This window comes from Leuciscus leuciscus (assembly GCF_965113295.1).
Source record: "Leuciscus leuciscus genome assembly, chromosome: 25".
Taxonomy (NCBI): domain Eukaryota; kingdom Metazoa; phylum Chordata; class Actinopteri; order Cypriniformes; family Leuciscidae; genus Leuciscus; species Leuciscus leuciscus.
Window position 1 is genome coordinate 5346211 of NC_138724.1, and position 16825 is coordinate 5363035.

At 37.3% G+C, this 16825-nt stretch overlaps 2 protein-coding genes across 2 annotated transcripts; both read left to right on the forward strand.

Moving 5' to 3' along the window:
• Nucleotides 1–5268: 5268 nt before the first annotated feature.
• On the forward strand, nt 5269–10556 carry LOC309490951 (uncharacterized protein). Its single transcript, XM_082160284.1, has 2 exons — nt 5269–6297; nt 6970–10556. Exon 1 carries the CDS (start codon nt 5329–5331, stop codon nt 6280–6282), a length of 954 nt encoding a protein of 317 aa, XP_082016410.1. The 5' UTR covers nt 5269–5328; the 3' UTR covers nt 6283–6297; nt 6970–10556.
• Nucleotides 10557–10850: 294 nt separating this feature from the next.
• Nucleotides 10851–15504, forward strand: LOC309489968 (uncharacterized protein; the record flags this gene model as incomplete). Its single annotated transcript, XM_082158923.1, has 9 exons — nt 10851–11202; nt 12460–12712; nt 12790–13115; nt 13240–13324; nt 13605–13739; nt 14188–14345; nt 14485–14593; nt 14691–14934; nt 15030–15504. Exons 1-9 carry the CDS (start codon nt 11110–11112, stop codon nt 15502–15504), a joined length of 1878 nt encoding a protein of 625 aa, XP_082015049.1. The 5' UTR covers nt 10851–11109.
• Between the last annotated feature and the right edge of the window lie 1321 nt (nt 15505–16825).

Genomic DNA, 16825 nt, shown 5'->3' on the forward strand with positions numbered 1-16825 from the left:
ATATGTTTTGTGACAGTTTGTTTTCAGAAGTTTCCAAGAGTTAGTAAAAGAGTAAAGAAAAAGTTAAAACTTTTTTAAGTATCTATTTTTTATTAAGTATTTATTTTGTATTAATACATAACCTCATTGTATTAATTTATAATGTAACATTATAGCGTGACATTGTGTCAATAATCGTCCAGCACAGGTGACTCTGCGTGGTGGGAGGGGGCCCCCAAATCAAATTCTGCTTAGGGCCCCCAAAAGGCTCGGGCCGGCACTGCTGATCCTCTCAGAATAGAGCAGCTCTGTCTCCAGAGACCATGTTCAAACCCCAAGAGCTTTATTTGACATTTACTGCTACATCAACCTTCTGAAAAGCACCTGCATCTTCATCTGTTAGTTGAATGATGTTGTCAGACACAAAGTGAACTTGTTGAGAAGCTTTATTGAATGTTGCAGCAAACACAGCAGATTGAAAGATCACACACACACACACACACACACACACACACACACACACACACACACACACACTCAGTTTCAGTATTGAGTTGTAAATCACTACAGCTGCAGCACTAGACTCATGTGAATCCTGCCTGACACAGGACACTCAGATACGGCTCATCTTCAGGAGAGAAACATCAGCACTCAGAGCTCTTGTGGAACGAGACCTCATGAGGAGCTCCATCATGTGTTACTCTGCAGACGTACAGCTCTCCCTCTTCCCAGCGTGCTTTGCTGAGGGTCAGGACGCTACTGCGGCTGTAGCGGCCGTCCTGCTGGCTCTCTGTGCTGGTCAGAACCCCCTCGGTGACCTCTGACCCGTCCAGTGTCCAGCTCACCAGCGCCCCCTGTGGAGAGTAAGAGCTGAGCAGGCAGAGCAGTGCGGCTGAGTCTCCAGAGATCTGCAGAGAAGAGGGCGGCAGCAGAGACACTGAGGGCTTCACTGTGGGACCAGCTGCAGGAGACAAACACAACACATTCACACACACACACACACACACACACACACACACACACACACACACACACACACACACATTCACACACACACACACACACACACACACAACACACTGCACTGCACATTCACAGCATAGGAATAATGCTGCTCTAGTTTTAGATTCAATCATTATAAAACAATATCAGTAACACTTTATTTAAAGCTTTTATACATATTGCATTATAAAAGTATTTTTAATGTATTAATTATGCACTGCTATATACATTAAAATGCATGTATGATCTAATCAATAAGTGTAACAGCAGTTATAACACATATTATCTATTATCAGGCCGATCTGACTGCTTTAATTCCAGCAATTATTCACTCTGAACATAAATATCTTACATTTTGAGATATTCACCTGAACTGAAAATGTAACTCAATTTCAAACAGAGTTAAAACACAATTGAATCACACAGAATGAACAAAACACTGAATTATAAGCACAACATGAGCAAAAGAGATTCAGTATCATTGACTGAACTACAGAAAGCAGCAACATTTACATTCTGATGTCAAATCTCTTTTTCCATGTATGATTTCTACAATAAAAGATGAACTAAATATGAACTCAGTGTAGAAATAAATGAAGGAAAGACAAACCTGTAATAAACTGAATAAACTCATAGTGAGACACAGTGTGGAAATATGTTTAGAGTTTTATTTCATTTTTTTATTATTATTTTTTGTTGTTGAAAGGAATAATGCTATTCTTATATTAATGTCATTGTTTTAGATTAAATAATTATACAAAAATTTCAGCAACACTTTAATTAAAGCCTTTATACATATTGCATTATAAAAATAATATTTTTTAATACATTAATTATATATTGTTTTACACATTATAATGCATGTATGATCTTAAGGTTTTAACACATTATAATATTATCTCTTCATTGTTACATCTTAAGAAATTAAAATACTTTAAAACTCATGATAAACAACCAATTTCAGATGTAACAAGGAATTTTTAAGTATTATAATACATTTTAACTTTGGTTGCAATTATTTACGAAAATATATAATGCATTATACATAAAGGCTTCAAGTAAAGTTTTACCACAATATCTAATAATCATTATTATTAATAAATGTTGTTCTTGTTTCAACTGTAAAACACTTACTGAAATATGTAATTAAATATGTAATTAAATAGACTTACATTTGATCACCAGTTTAGTTCCTCCACCGAAAGTCCACCACAGTGATACAATCTAATGAAACGCTCGTACAAAAACCTCTATTCCACTCGAGTGAACACACACTCCAGCAGAGAGAGAGAAACAACACTTCAACACACTGATATTAGAAGATCCTCAGCTCTTCTCAACACTCACTCATTCAGATTTGACTAAATGCTTTCTGATATAACACTGTTTAGAGAAATATATTTGATGAGCTGTGACCTCTGAGGTGACCTTTGACCTCTTTGATCATGGATGATGTTGTGGAGTTTCCCATAATGATGCTTCTGTTCTTCATATGCAGATCAATCATCATGATTCACAGAAAAACCTGCAGCTTCAAATAAATGAATCAATAATTCTGAACATTTCAGATGCACATTGTTTAATATATAATGACCTGATTATGAGTCCTGATGAACTTCATGCATGTGGAAAATGTGGGAATAAATAGACATCATGGAAATATTTCCCAGAGAGCAACATGTCAACATTGATTCCAAAGACCATAATGGACTTTTTTTTATTCCTCTAAATATAGTAAAACTGATTTATTTAGTTCTTGATTTCTCATTGTTAACATGCTTGTAAAGGTGTAGCACAGAACTGTACTCAGAGAAACTGCTGCGTATGACATATGTTTAAAATGATCTACATTCATGATTCTCCAGACAAAACCTAGTGTCTTATCAGCCTGACAAACATAAACACAAATATTTCACACTTAATAAATATGTGCAATTAATCACTAAATGGTTCAATAACATTATTCTGAAAGTAAAATCTTCTATGTAGAGTTTATGAGTTTGTTATCAGCACAAGCTGTTGTAAATCCTGCCCACTTCTTTGCATTGTCAGCTCATGCTTCAGTGCTCTGAGAGTGTTTATAGTGCTGTGAGTTTAACACTTCATGACTGAGAGCAGAACACAATCTTCATCATCACACAAGACTAAACTACAGCAATGAACACAATCAACATCTTCATCTGGACCATTGCACTGTTTATTCAAGGTTTGTGTAATACAGTTTTTATAATGATTATTAATTATCTTAAAATGTGATTTTTATCATATACTGTAAATCATCATATATATCATTATAATTTTTGTTTGTGTTTTCTTTCAGAGTGTAGAGGACAGATCACTGTAACTCAGAGTCCATCAATACCAGCAGTTCAACCAGGAGAAGAAGTCAGAATAAACTGTAAAACCAGCAGTAGTGTGTATAATAATAATTACTTAGCCTGGTACTCACAGAAACCTGGAGAAGCTCCTAAACTCCTCATATATTATGCAACAACCCGTTATACTGGAACTCAATCTAGATTCAGTGGCAGTGGATCTGGCAGTGATTTTACTCTGACCATCAGTGGAGTCCAGACTGAAGATACAGGAGATTATTACTGTCAGAGTTTTCACTATCCAAATAGTAAAGATGTGTTCACACAGTGATAAAGAGTCGTACAAAAACCTCTGTCAGTCAGACGTCACAGTGACTGCACTGATACAGCTGAGAGAAACTGCAGCTGCTGATGGAGGATCACAAACTACACAATATCAATGTTTAGCTAGGTTTCTAAAGACTTTAAAAAAATAAATGTATCAGTAGTAATATATTTGATATGACAAGAGTTAGTGCTGATATTGATTATGGCACTGGGATGTTTTATTGTCAGTGTTTCAGATCACAGTATGAGAGCGATGCGGAGTGAAGCAGAAACACCAGTTGTTTTTAATGTGTAAGTGTTTAATAAAGTCAGTGGTCTTCACTATTGTTTTCATGACAGCCACACTGATGGGACGAAGTCAATAGGAGAGACACTTTTACCACAAGGTATCAAAAGTTACATCCAGTCATAAATTACCATGTCTAAATATCATTCTTTGTCATTTATCAGTCAAATTTGTATCTGAGACAAGATGATTTCCCTTATTGACAAAAAAAAAAGCAGGATTAGAATATATTCATCCCAGTATATATTTTTAATGACCTTAAGTTATTTATTTTCTACATTAGCCCATCATGTATCTAATCATCCAAGAGCACATTCAGCGTTAAGAGCCGGACAGAAACTCTACAGATACGCTTACATGAACTACTTGTGTTTCATTAGGACTGAATTCATTCCAACTGATGAATCTGAATGTAGTGTTTACATGAACGCTAAACATGTGATCGGGTTAATGTGTGCGTTTATTGTGCATACTTAAAATTAATATGATGTTCACTTTTACTAGTTTGTACTTGTATAAGGCTATCTAAAAGGCTGTTGTCCATTATACGTTTGTTCTACTGAAATTCCCACAAGGATTTCAACATCATATTGTTTGAAATGCATCATTAATATTTTTTTTTTTACTTGTTTAAATTCAAACAACACGTGTAACACACGTCTAAAGCTGATTGGTTCCAGAGCCGTTGAACGTCTGTGATTGGTTGTTATGATAATGAGCTTCTGTTGATCAGATGTGCTGTGTGTGTGTCATCTCTGTGTATGTTACTGGATAGGGCTGTGTTGAAAAAATCGATTCACCAATTCTGAATCGATTTTCATATTAATTTCTAAAGATCGATCCGTAACTCAGAGGATCGATTTAATAATAGGCCTACATTTTCCCCGTGAACTTTAACTTGCCGCGTCATTGAATTCACGCATGCGCGCGAGGTGGAAGGACATTAAAAACAACGACAGGGTTGCCAACTCTCACGCATCTCGCGTGACAGTCACGCATTCAGCCTCAATCTGACGCTCTCACGCTCAACAAAGAAATCTCACGCTAAAATAGACATTCTTTTGTGCTGTATTTTTTTTTTCACTCATGTGCACTAAATTTCAGAATTACTATAAACAAGTTAAGGCTCGTAACTACTGATTGGACCACTGCTGTGTCTAATGCCTTTCCCTGATTGTTGATTCGCTGGAAACACTTGTCGTCGTTACGTCAGTGACGTCCGTCTGCTGGAATCTTCCATTGCACTTCACCTTAAACGGGGGGGGTCGACCAAGATGGCGCTCTGAGTGGACGTGTTTCTCTGAGCTCAGCAAACCGAACTTTTTTCCTTATAGTTAAAGTGTGTACAAAACGGACTTTTTGCCTTCAGTTCATATACCGCGTTTGTCCGGCTGTATTCTGGTTACTTTTGCTGGTAAAATGAAGCCTCAGGAGAAGAGGAAAAGCGGCGCTAAAAAAGCGCTTGCTAGCTCGTGTTCTACCATCATGGCTGAAACGTTAGCTCCCACTGAGCAGTCAGATACAAACAACATGCTCATTGACAACATGCACGACTACCTCGAGTCAGACACGGAGGTACTGAAGGTCTCGTTAGTGGATGATGATTTTCCGCCACTTTCCATCACCCCGGTTAAATCACCTGCACCTAAATGGAGACGTGTGGAAGATACGACAACTGCCGCAATCCTCTCCCAGCTTTCCTCCCTCTCTCAGCTGATAAACAGCAGGTCAGATGCCTTGGAAAAGTTGGTCAGTGACAACTCCATGGTGATTGCCGACGTGAAGATGGCAGTTACAGAAAACACCAAGCAGATCGCCGGTATTAAAGATTCCTTTGATGCTGTTTGTGCTGAAGTAAAAAGCGTTAAAGAGAGAGTTTACCGCTGTGAATCGCTGATTGAGGCTTGCAAAGTTAATACTGACAAGACTGAGCAGCGTGTTTCTCAATTAGAAGCGTACTCCCGACGCTGGAATCTCAAGCTCTACGGCCTAGAAGAGAACGATCAGAAGGATCTGCGACATGAGATCATCCAGATATGCCAGGGTTTGCTTCCAGAGGCCAAAACCAAGCTTCCAGATGCCATAGACGTCGTTCACCGCCTCGGCCCCAAGAAGCCTGGTAACATTCAACCGAGAGGTGTCATCGTGCGCTTCTCTTCCAGATTCTTTCGTGATGCCGTGTGGCGCTCCGCAAAGAACTCCGGCTTCCTGAAGACCAAAAACCTGAAACTGGCGGAGGACTTGTCGGCAGAGGACAGAGAGAAAAGAAAGAAACTGTGGCCCGTTGTTGATCAGGCTCGGAAAGATGGCAAGCCAGCTTTCTTCGTGGGCGGTCGTGCTTTTGTGGGTGGAAAGGAAATTCTCCCACCTTGAGACTTTCTAGATGAGGTAATTTTAGTACACAGCTTAAGGCTGTCTTTACTTTATATGTTCTTTATGTGATTTAGTCAGGTTTTACTACCTGCTATTCATGTTACTGAATCAAAGTTGCTTTGGAGCAGAGGAGTGTCAAAAATTGTTCTAATATGCTTGTCAATGCATAGCATGTCACCCTATGTTCAGCAATATTTTTATTTGTATTTTGGTGCCTCAAACTAACACGGCTCAATAGCGTTTCAAAGCTGTTTATCAGCCTTTCATTTATGTATAGTTACTTTTCCTCGGGGGGGAAATAAATAAAAAATAATAATTATCTTTATAATTACAAAATTGAGTGGGAGTAAAAGAAATCGGGTTCTTTTTAGGCTCTCCTTGCAAAGGACTCTTTTCATAAAACGTTTACAGTCTGTTTGATTGTACTGATAGCATATGTTCACAAATTTCACATAAGGTTTGCTGTTCTCAGACCCATGTTGGCGCTTTTGTAGAGACCTTATCCTACTTATTTTCGTATACGCACTACCTTTTTTCTGGTCTAGTTTTTCTTGTATTTATTTTATTTCTTTCCTTATGTCTTTATCTATTATTTCATTAAACACAAGAGGTTTAAGAAACCACCTTAAACGAAAGGCTATATTTTTATACTGTAAACAGCTTAATACTGACTTTTGTTTTGTACAGGAATCACACTCAATTGAACAGGATGCTAACTTTTGGAAATCACAGTGGGGGGGTGACCTGTGGCTGTCTCACGGTTCTGAGCGCTCAGCTGGTGTTTGTATTTTAAAAAACCGCTTTAGTGGAAAAGTTTTAAACTCTGACTGTGACAAAAGCGGTCATTACATATTTCTAGTTCTAGAAATTGCTAGCGTAAATTATATTATAGTTAATGTTTATGGCTTCAATTCTCAAACAGAGAACAACAGTTTTTTTGATAATTTGGAAGAACGACTCTCTTACTGGTTATCTAAATTCCCAAACTCTTTTATCGTTTTGGGCGGAGATTTTAATACCGTGTTAGATAATTGCCTGGATAGGTTGCCTGCAAGGAATGCGGACTCCTCTAATATTTACGTGAAGACGCTCTTACATAGTTTTAATTTAACCGATATATGGAGAGATACTCATCCGCTACAGAAATCATATACATGGAGCAACAAAACGTTATCAAGGCAGTCTCGCATTGATTTCTGGCTTATATCCAAGGATCTGAAAAATGTAGCTGCGAACATTCTACCATCGCCCCTATCTGATCATAAGACTATTCAAATTCTCATTCCTTCTCTCTCTCCCGGTTCTCCTAAAACCTCTTATTGGAAACTTAATAGTACACTCCTTAAACACAAGGAGGTGACATCTAAGATTGAGAGTTTTATACGGCTTTACTGGGACAAAGCTCAAAGTGAGAATTTTTTTAGCAATAACTGGGAGTTGTTAAAGTACGAAATTGCTAAATTTCTCAGGAAATACAGTAGTGATTTAGCTAAAAAAAGAAGAACAGAGGAAAACGACACTATACTTAAAATTGCATCCTTAACTTCTAAGCCTTTAGATGTACTTACTGAGTCTGAACAGTTGGAGCTTACTAATCAGCAGCATAGGTTGGACGAGATATATAAAAGAAAAGCGGAAGGTGCTTTTGTGAGATCTCGCCGTAAGTGGCTCGAAGAGGGCGAGCAGAATTCTGCATACTTCTTTAGACTAGAAAAGCAGCAATCAAAAAATAACACCATTCAACAATTAAGAATTGATGGAACAATTACTGACGACTCAAAGAAAATTGCCAAGTACTGTGCTGGATTTTACAGTGATCTTTACACCTCAAGATATTGTCCTCAAGATGCCACATGTTTTTTTAATTCTATTCCTAATATCAATCAGATTTCTGAAGCTAACTGTGACTTTTGCGATGCCTCTATTTCTCTAAATGAAATTACTAATGCCATTAATCAACTAAAAATTAATAAATCACCCGGAACGGATGGCTTTACGGCCGAATTTTATAAGCATTTTTCTCTGAGCCTTGCCCCATTTTTAAAAGAAGTTTTTGCTGAGAGTGTTTATAGAGGTTCCTTGCCACCTACGTTAAGTCAGGGTCTAATTACACTCATTCCTAAGCCTAAGAAAGATTCTCTTCTGTTAGATAATTGGCGCCCCATTTCCTTATTAAATAATGACTATAAGATTTTTGCTTTGATACTTGCCAAGAGACTGAAATCAGTATTAGACTCTATTATTGATGAGAGCCAATCTGGGTTCATGCAGAATAGACGCATCTCAAATAATGTGAGATTGATTTTAGATTTATTAGACTACTCTGAGCTAGTTCATGAAGACAGTTTTATTCTTTTCTTAGACTTTTATAAGGCCTTTGATTCATTAGAGCACGATTTTATAACGGAAACCTTAAAAAAGTTCGGTTTTGGTCAGTTCTTCTGCAGATCGGTCCAAACTTTGTACACTAATGGAAACGGTTCTATTAAATTAAGCAATGGTACATCCCCAAGGTTTGATTTAAAGCGTGGAGTACGGCAAGGGTGTCCTCTTTCTGTTTACCTCTTCCTTCTCGCTGCCCAACTTCTTAATTTACACATTAAAAACAGTCCTATTAAAGGCATTAGTGTGGCAAATAATCATATTTTAATCAGTCAGTTGGCGGATGATACAGCCCTGTTTCTGGCAGATGCTTCACAGGTTTCAGTTGCGATTAACCTTATTCGCTCTTTTTCCAAAGCTTCCGGTCTCACCCTCAATCTTAGCAAATGTGAACTGTTACCAGTGAATAACTGCTCTGCTTCTGTAGTGTGTAATATCCCTGTAAGAGATTCAGTCACATATCTTGGTGTTCATATCACTAAAGATAGAGAAGCCAGAGGTAAGTTAAACTTTTTTCCCCTCATTGAAAAAACTCAAAAGGTTTTCAACCGATGGTTACAAAGAGATCTTTCTTTGAAAGGCAGAGTTCTAATCACCAAGGCGGAAGGTATTTCTCGTTTAACCTATGCTGCTCAGTCATTACATGTAGATAACTCCTTTTGTAAATCTGTAGATAAGATGCTATTTAATTTTCTATGGAAAAATAAAACTCACTATATTCGTAAGTCTGTAGTTCTGAATTCTTACAACAAAGGGGGCTTAAATTTCATAGACTTTAGCTCTCTCAACAACACATTCAAGATAAATTGGATCAAGCAATATCTCAAACACCCTACTTCCATCTGGAATTTTATTTCTCATCATGTCTTTTCACAGTTAGGTGGCCTAAAATTTATTCTGCTCTGTAACTATAAAATACAAAAAATCCCAGTTAAACTCTCCAATTTCCACCAACAGGCTCTTTTAGCATGGGCTTTGCTTTACAAGCATAACTTTTCTCCACAGAGGTGTTATATATGGAACAATTTTAATATTGTTTATAAGAACAAGTCGCTTTTTTACGATAATTGGTTCAACAATGGTATTTTATTAGTCAGTCAACTCTTTAATAAGAATGGACTACTATACAGTTATTCAGAATTTCTTGCCAAATATAAGATTCCTGTAAGCCCAAAAGAATTTTCTATTGTTTTTGATGCTGTGCCCTCAGGTCTTCGTATGTTATTCAGGTCAATTGATATCTCTCCACCATTATCAATGTCACCTCCAGATCCAACTCAGCTTCCGTTAGGTAAAGTCTGTTTCTCTACCTATAAAGCAGCGAACTCCAAAATTAGATCCTTGTTTCAGGCGGACCTAGTCTCTATTTCTCCTGCATCCTTCTATTGGAATAAGTTTGACCTTAACATAGACTGGGAAAAAGTCTGGTCCCTACCCCAGAAGTTCCTTTTAACTAACAAAATGAAAGAAGTCTCGTTTAAGTTACTACACAGGTTTTACCCCACAAATGTATGCTTAAATAAGTTTAAGAATGACATTGATGTAAAATGCTCCTTTTGTGGTTTACATCCTGAAACTATTTCACATTTATTTTGGTCTTGTGAATTCACTTATAAGCTCTGGAAAGACATTAATTCATTTTTAGTTGACAATATTCTTCCTGAGTTCTCCCTGTACTACAAAAATGTAATTTTTGGTTGTTTTAGTGACTGTGGGAAGGACAATGATGCACTCTTTCTAGTAAACCTAGTCTTATTTGTTGCCAAATTCCATATCCATAAGTGTAAATTCAGTAATAAAAAACCACTTTTTTCGGTGCTAAAAACTGAAATGGAACAATATATTTCTACCATCTCTTCCATACAAAACAAAAAAGCTGTTAAAACTGTGGTTAATTGTACTTTGTTTAATGTGTTTATTTGATTAATAGTCTTGTGTTTTGCTCAGTGTTTGTGTATCTTATATTTATTTATTTATGTTATTTTATTTCATTTCTTTCTTTTTTGTGTATTTCTTTCACTTTTGCTTTTTTGATTGTATTGTTGATTATCTGTAATAAAAAAAAAATAAAAAAAAAAAAAATAAAAAAATAATTATGTTCATCCTAAATATAAAAAAATAAAAAAAAAAATAAAAAAAAAATAAAAAAAAAAAAAAAAATAAAAAAACTTCACCTTAAACGCCAAGAAAAACCGTGGCCTGTTTGTGACATGTAATCAGAATGGTGGTTATCTAGGTAAGAAACATATAATTTATCAAAACGATATACTTGCTCAACTGTATGTCATTACTAAACTTTGTCTGATAGAAAGTCACATTATACTAAAACTCTTAGCGAAGCAAAGAAACGTCGGTACCGTTAAAGTTTAGGTGTAACGTTAATGAAAGTCATAGATATAACACAAAACGGGGTTAACAATGGATTATAACACTCCTTGTTAGATCATGATGAGTTTGCTGACATATTTTCGAAAGAGGACGCCGGACAAACGTAGAGAGGAGGTTGGGGAGACTGAGACAACAGAATCTCACCAGCAGGTAAGCTAATTGGTTTCAAAGATGATTATTTGTTACACCTGACCTAGATGATAAACATGTGTAAGCATTAAGCGAGGAAGGTAATAGCCTATCTTTTCTGGTAGGCTAAAAATGGGGGTTGGGGACCAGGGGTGTGTGTATAAAAAATAAATGTATGGTATATGAGGTATCTGACTCTGGTGGGGATGGGGGGTAGGTGTGAGACAAGGCTTCAGATTTGTGTAGCGGCTATTCTGCAGAGTAGTGTGTGTATAATTGGCTACTGTATCATGAATAATTGTGACCCTGGACCACAAAACCAGTCTTATGTGTAATTTTTTTAAAATTGAGATTTATACATCATCCGAAAGCTGAATAAATAAGCTTTCCATTGATGTATGGTTTGTTAGGATAGGACAATATTTGGACTTTGCAACTATTTGAAAATCTGGAATCTGAGGGTGCAGAAAAATCGAAATATTGAGAAAATCGCCTTTAAACTTGTCCATTTCTATTGGCAATAGTGCTGCATTCACTCACAAAAATAATTTTTTTATATATTTAACTTGGGAAATTTACAAAATATCTTAATGGAACATGATCTTTACTTAATATCCTAATGATTTTTGGCATAAAAGAAAAATCTATAATTTTGACCCATACAATGTTTTGTTGGCTATTGCCACAAATATACCCGTGCAACATAAGACTGGTTTTGTGATCCAGGGTCACAATTGTGTAATTGGAAAGAAGGATGCTATGTGATTATGTAGATTTAACCCTGCCTTTTAGATTGAGGCAAGGGTGGTGGTGGAAGAGGGACATTGTCAGGATGACGAGGAGGATGTCAGTCGAAATTCAAGCAAGAAAAGGGCCAGAACAGGAGCTGCAAAGTACAGTACAAAATTCAGTAGTGCCTGGAGTACAGAGTGGCCTTTTATAAAACCTGGCACCACCCAGCACCATTTCTGGTGTGACATCTGCAGGCGCGAGCTGGAGTGTGGTCATCAAGGCAGAGCGGATGTGCAGAGTCACATCACCAGTGACGGTCACATAAAAAAACAGAAAAGTCTTGAAAGCTCCCAGAGAATACACAGTTTATTTTGTTCAAGAACTGATGAACTGAAACTTGAGACTCAGGTGATTAGTAAATTAAGATCCATGCAAGTGCTCACATAGGCTTCAGATGTTCAACTTCAGATGTTAAATTACATATTTTTATGTATTATATATATTTAATGTACTAAAGATAACTATATTATGTTTCTCATTTTGCAGACTAGGAGGGCAGAGATCAAGGTTGCGGTGGCCATGGTCAACCATAATATTCCGTTAGCATTCGCTGATCATCTTAGTCCTCTTTTCAGGGAGTGTTTTCCAGATTCAAAAATTGCAAAGAAATATTCCTCAGCGAGAACCAAAACATCGGCCATCATTAATGGGGCAGTCAGTCCCTATCTTTTGTCTGAGCTTGTGAAATGCTTAAGGGAGAAGCCTTTCAGTCTCTCAACAGATGGGTCCAATGACACAGGTGACATTTAATTCTTTCTCTTGGGTACCTTTTGCAACTAACTTTGGCCTGACTTAACTATATTATTGTGAATTCAGGGAAGGAGAAAATGAATCCCATTACTATAAAGACCTTTGACAAGAATGGGGTGGTCCACCGATTCCTGGACATGGGGGTAACAGAAGGAGAGCATTGTGGCACTGCAGCAACCATTTTTGCCAAGATCGACTCAGTGTTGAAGAAGCACTCAATACCGTGGACTAATTGCATTTCCCTTTCTGTGGACAATGCCAGTGTGAATGTGGGAGACAGAAACTCCATAAAAACAAGGGTTTTGAAAGAAAACCCCTCCTTGTTCACATTGGGCTGCCCGTGCCACATAGTACACAATAATGCATCTGCTGCTGGTGCAGTGTACACTGAGGTAAATACTGAAATTAGTCCCAGACATGTATTACAAAAATGTACTCCAAAGGAAAATATTTATTTACATACAGCATTTGCATGCTTTCTGGGAACTGTGTTAATATCTGCCTTTAAAAAAATAGATCACAGGGTTTGATATTGAAGACATGGCTGTGGATGTGGGCTATTGGTTCAAGAGCAGCACCAAACGGAAGAATAAACTTGATGGTAACTCAGCCACCTCATTTATGATGTAATTTTTAACTACATTTCAGTAATTGTTGCTAAAGAGGGGCCATTTGACCAAAACAGACCATTTCAATACCCAGCCTAAATGTAATGGGTAATAGGACTGTAAAATTGTATTTGAGCTTATCGATAAATCTAAGTAGAATACATTTATTTTAAACATCAAAGAACAAGGTATAATACGTAATTCATCCTTTCTACAATCCCTTTAAATACATTGAACTGCTCATTTGCATTAATCAATGGTTTATCATTTCAGAGTTTTGTGTGTTCTGTGACACGACTTACATGGAGACGCTGCTTCATGTGAGCACACGGTGGCTGAGTCTGGAGCAGGTTGTGACCCGTATTCTACGCCTATATGCTGCACTCAGGAGTTATTTTGGAAGCTGCAGTAAGTATTGACCTAGTGTATGCTTAATAAACCTATTGGCAGAATATCACTTTCTATGGAACCCTATCCTGAGTAAAGTATAACATTACAAGATGTACAAGAAGGGATCAATGAATTTCATTGAGTAAAAGTTCATTTTTCATTCAATAACTTAATTCAATGTTGCATTGATTCATTATACACAATGTGAAATATGTCAATATGTCAAATATGTCAGGTTTTAAAACATAATTGAGTATCTCAGAAAATTAGAATATTATGAAGCAATCATTATTGCTAATTAACTCAAATGAGCATAAATGCAAAAGTTTTCTGAGTCTTGACATTCTCTGATTAGACTTCAGAATTATTGAACTAGCCTAAATTAACTTTTCATCAATGTTCCAATTAATAATTACTTAGTTTCCTATTGATATTTTTGCTTTTGCCTGTGTATTTCTACTTCCAGATGAGAAACAAGCAAGGTGCGTCCGATTGCGTGTGCTGTTTGATGATCCAATGACTGAAATTCACCTGCTCTTTTATCAGTCCACACTGATCATCTTTACAAACTTCAACCTTCTCTTCCAACGTCAAGACCCCTCTGTCTACCTACTACATGACCAAGTATGTAACACTCAATGTTGCAAGTAGTTAATATTACAGATTATTACATGGGACTTGAATCTTTATTTCTGAGCCATCCCAGTGTTGCTTTGCTTAAAAGTAAGTAGAATAACATTTTTGTGTTTTTTGTTTACTAAAGATCAGGTTTTTCATAAAGAAACTGATGTCAAAATTCCTGAAGCCAGGAGCTTTCAGAACAGTTGATGTGGTCAGTGTGGACATCATGAATGAAGAGAACCAACTCCCAGGTCAGTATGAGGGCACAAAATACAGTTATCTTAATACTTTGTTGGCTGGTCTTAAGTTGCTCTTGGTGATCAATTGTGTATTCTGTGATGCCTGTAGATTCACAGCTTGGCATCGGCTTCACAACCAGAACCACCTTGAACAGACTCATTGAAGCTGGTCATGTCTCCCCTGAGGCTGTTAAGAAGTTCCACATGGCAGCAAGAAGTTTCTTCATAAGATCAGTGGAGTATGCCTTGGCCAAGTTGCCTCTGAATGACCAAGTGCTGCAGTATGCCAAGTTTGTGGACTTCAAGCAGAAAACGGATGTTGCTGTGGATTATGTGCAGTACTTTGTTCAAAGGTATCCATCCTACCATCATTATAGTGGAGAAAAGGTGGAATAAGTTTAGGAGTTGGTATACAAGTGATGGTTCATTCTGTTTCTCTAATGTTTAGGTTCAACCATCTCCTGCCATATGACGAGCTGAGGGAACAGGACCACTTAAATGATGAATTCCTGGAGTACCAGATGATGGAAGAAAAAGACATCCCTGATGCCATCTGGAGAGATGCTGTTGTCAGAGAGAGTGCACATGGAGAGTACCACCGGATGGATCGAATTTGGGCCTATCTCAGCACTGTGAAGAACCGCATAAGTGGAAGCCTACAATTCCCAAGACTGGTAACAGTTGCACAGCTAGTGTTGGTTCTGCCACATTCTAACGCTGATGCTGAACGTACCTTCTCTGTGGTTGGACTTAACAAGACAGACACACGGAATAAACTGTCTCTTGATGGCACACTTTCATCCATTATGTCTATCAAAATGAGTGACATTGAGCCCTGCTACAAATATGAGCCCCCTGCTCAGATTATAAAAGATGCTAAGTCTGCCACAACCCGTTACAACAGGCCAAACGTCAGTGATTAAGAGAAACCATGCGAAATTTTGACATGGTCTCATATTCAGTTTATTTGTTGTAAAGACAAATTGTAAAGTGACAAACACTTGTAAATACTTTTTGTTAGCACCTTATAAATAAATGAAGGTTTTCAAGAAACTTTCCCACTATTTTTTTCCCAGTAAAATTAGCCAAAGCAAAATTATGACAGACAGGAGGGTAATGGACCATTATAAGGGCCCAATGTATAGTAATTTCTTGAATATGCACCATGCATCAACCTCAGGTCAGTGTTTTATGCAAACAAAAAACAAAACCATGTATTAACCTCAGTTTACTAACACAACCTATTGAATCAGATCATGAGTTGACGATAAAGTAGAATAGATGCAATGCCATGTGTAGTCCTCACCCATGCATTAACCTCATAGAATATGACCTTAGTTAATCAACCATACTTTATTCAGGGGAGCTTGATGAACTTACAGCTCTCTTTCAGCAATGCCCTGATCATAACAATCACATAATAAATCAAATAGTCAAAGTAACAGTGAACAAAAAGAAACTTATCAAAACAAAAACATCAAACATTGGGAAATTAATGTAGTCGGTGTAGGTTAAGATGGTAAGAGGTTTGTGGTGGTGTCAGTAGTGACCGCCGGCCAAAATTTCCAGTATGGCCGCTGCATGCGCATATTTGGGCGGAGAAATCTCACTCCAGCCAAATCACCAAAGTTGGCAACCCTGCAACGAACATATGGCGGTCAGTAACGTTAAGCAAGCGGTTGCTTTGAAAACTCCAGAAACGTTCAAAGCTGCGATCTGGCACCATTTTGGGTTCAGAAGCAATGCAGAGGACGAGCTTGACAAAAGCAAAGCAATTTGCAAAGCCTGCCCCGGCCGCGCGCGCGCTCACTTTCACCGTCTTCAAATAACACGAGCGCTGTCTTGCTCTCTCTCCCTCGCGCATATTAATCAAAATGAATTGACACGATGGTGTCAAAAAAAAAAAAAAAAAACTATCCAGTGATGAAATTTTTTCTGTGTTGTCAAATCTTGTGCGATATCCTAAACTGCCAAGATAATTACCATAGAGATAATTACACAACGCGTGCCGTACACGTCCGATTCGCGAACTAATGATTCCGTTGAACCGATTCAATTTAATGAATGGTTTAAACAACTGATCTGTCCAACACCAACACTGAACTCACGAGACGTCTGAATTGGTGTATAAAAAATCTGTAACACTTTACAATAATGTTCTATTGATTAAACTATTTAACTACATTAGTTAACATGTACTATTACTAAACTGCACTTCTACAACATTGTTAATTTCAACATTTA

Coding starts and splice junctions, on each gene's coding strand:
- LOC309490951 (XM_082160284.1), top strand. CDS start 5,329: ATGAAGCCTCAGGAGAAGAGGAAAAGCGGCGCTAAAAAAGCGCTTGCT.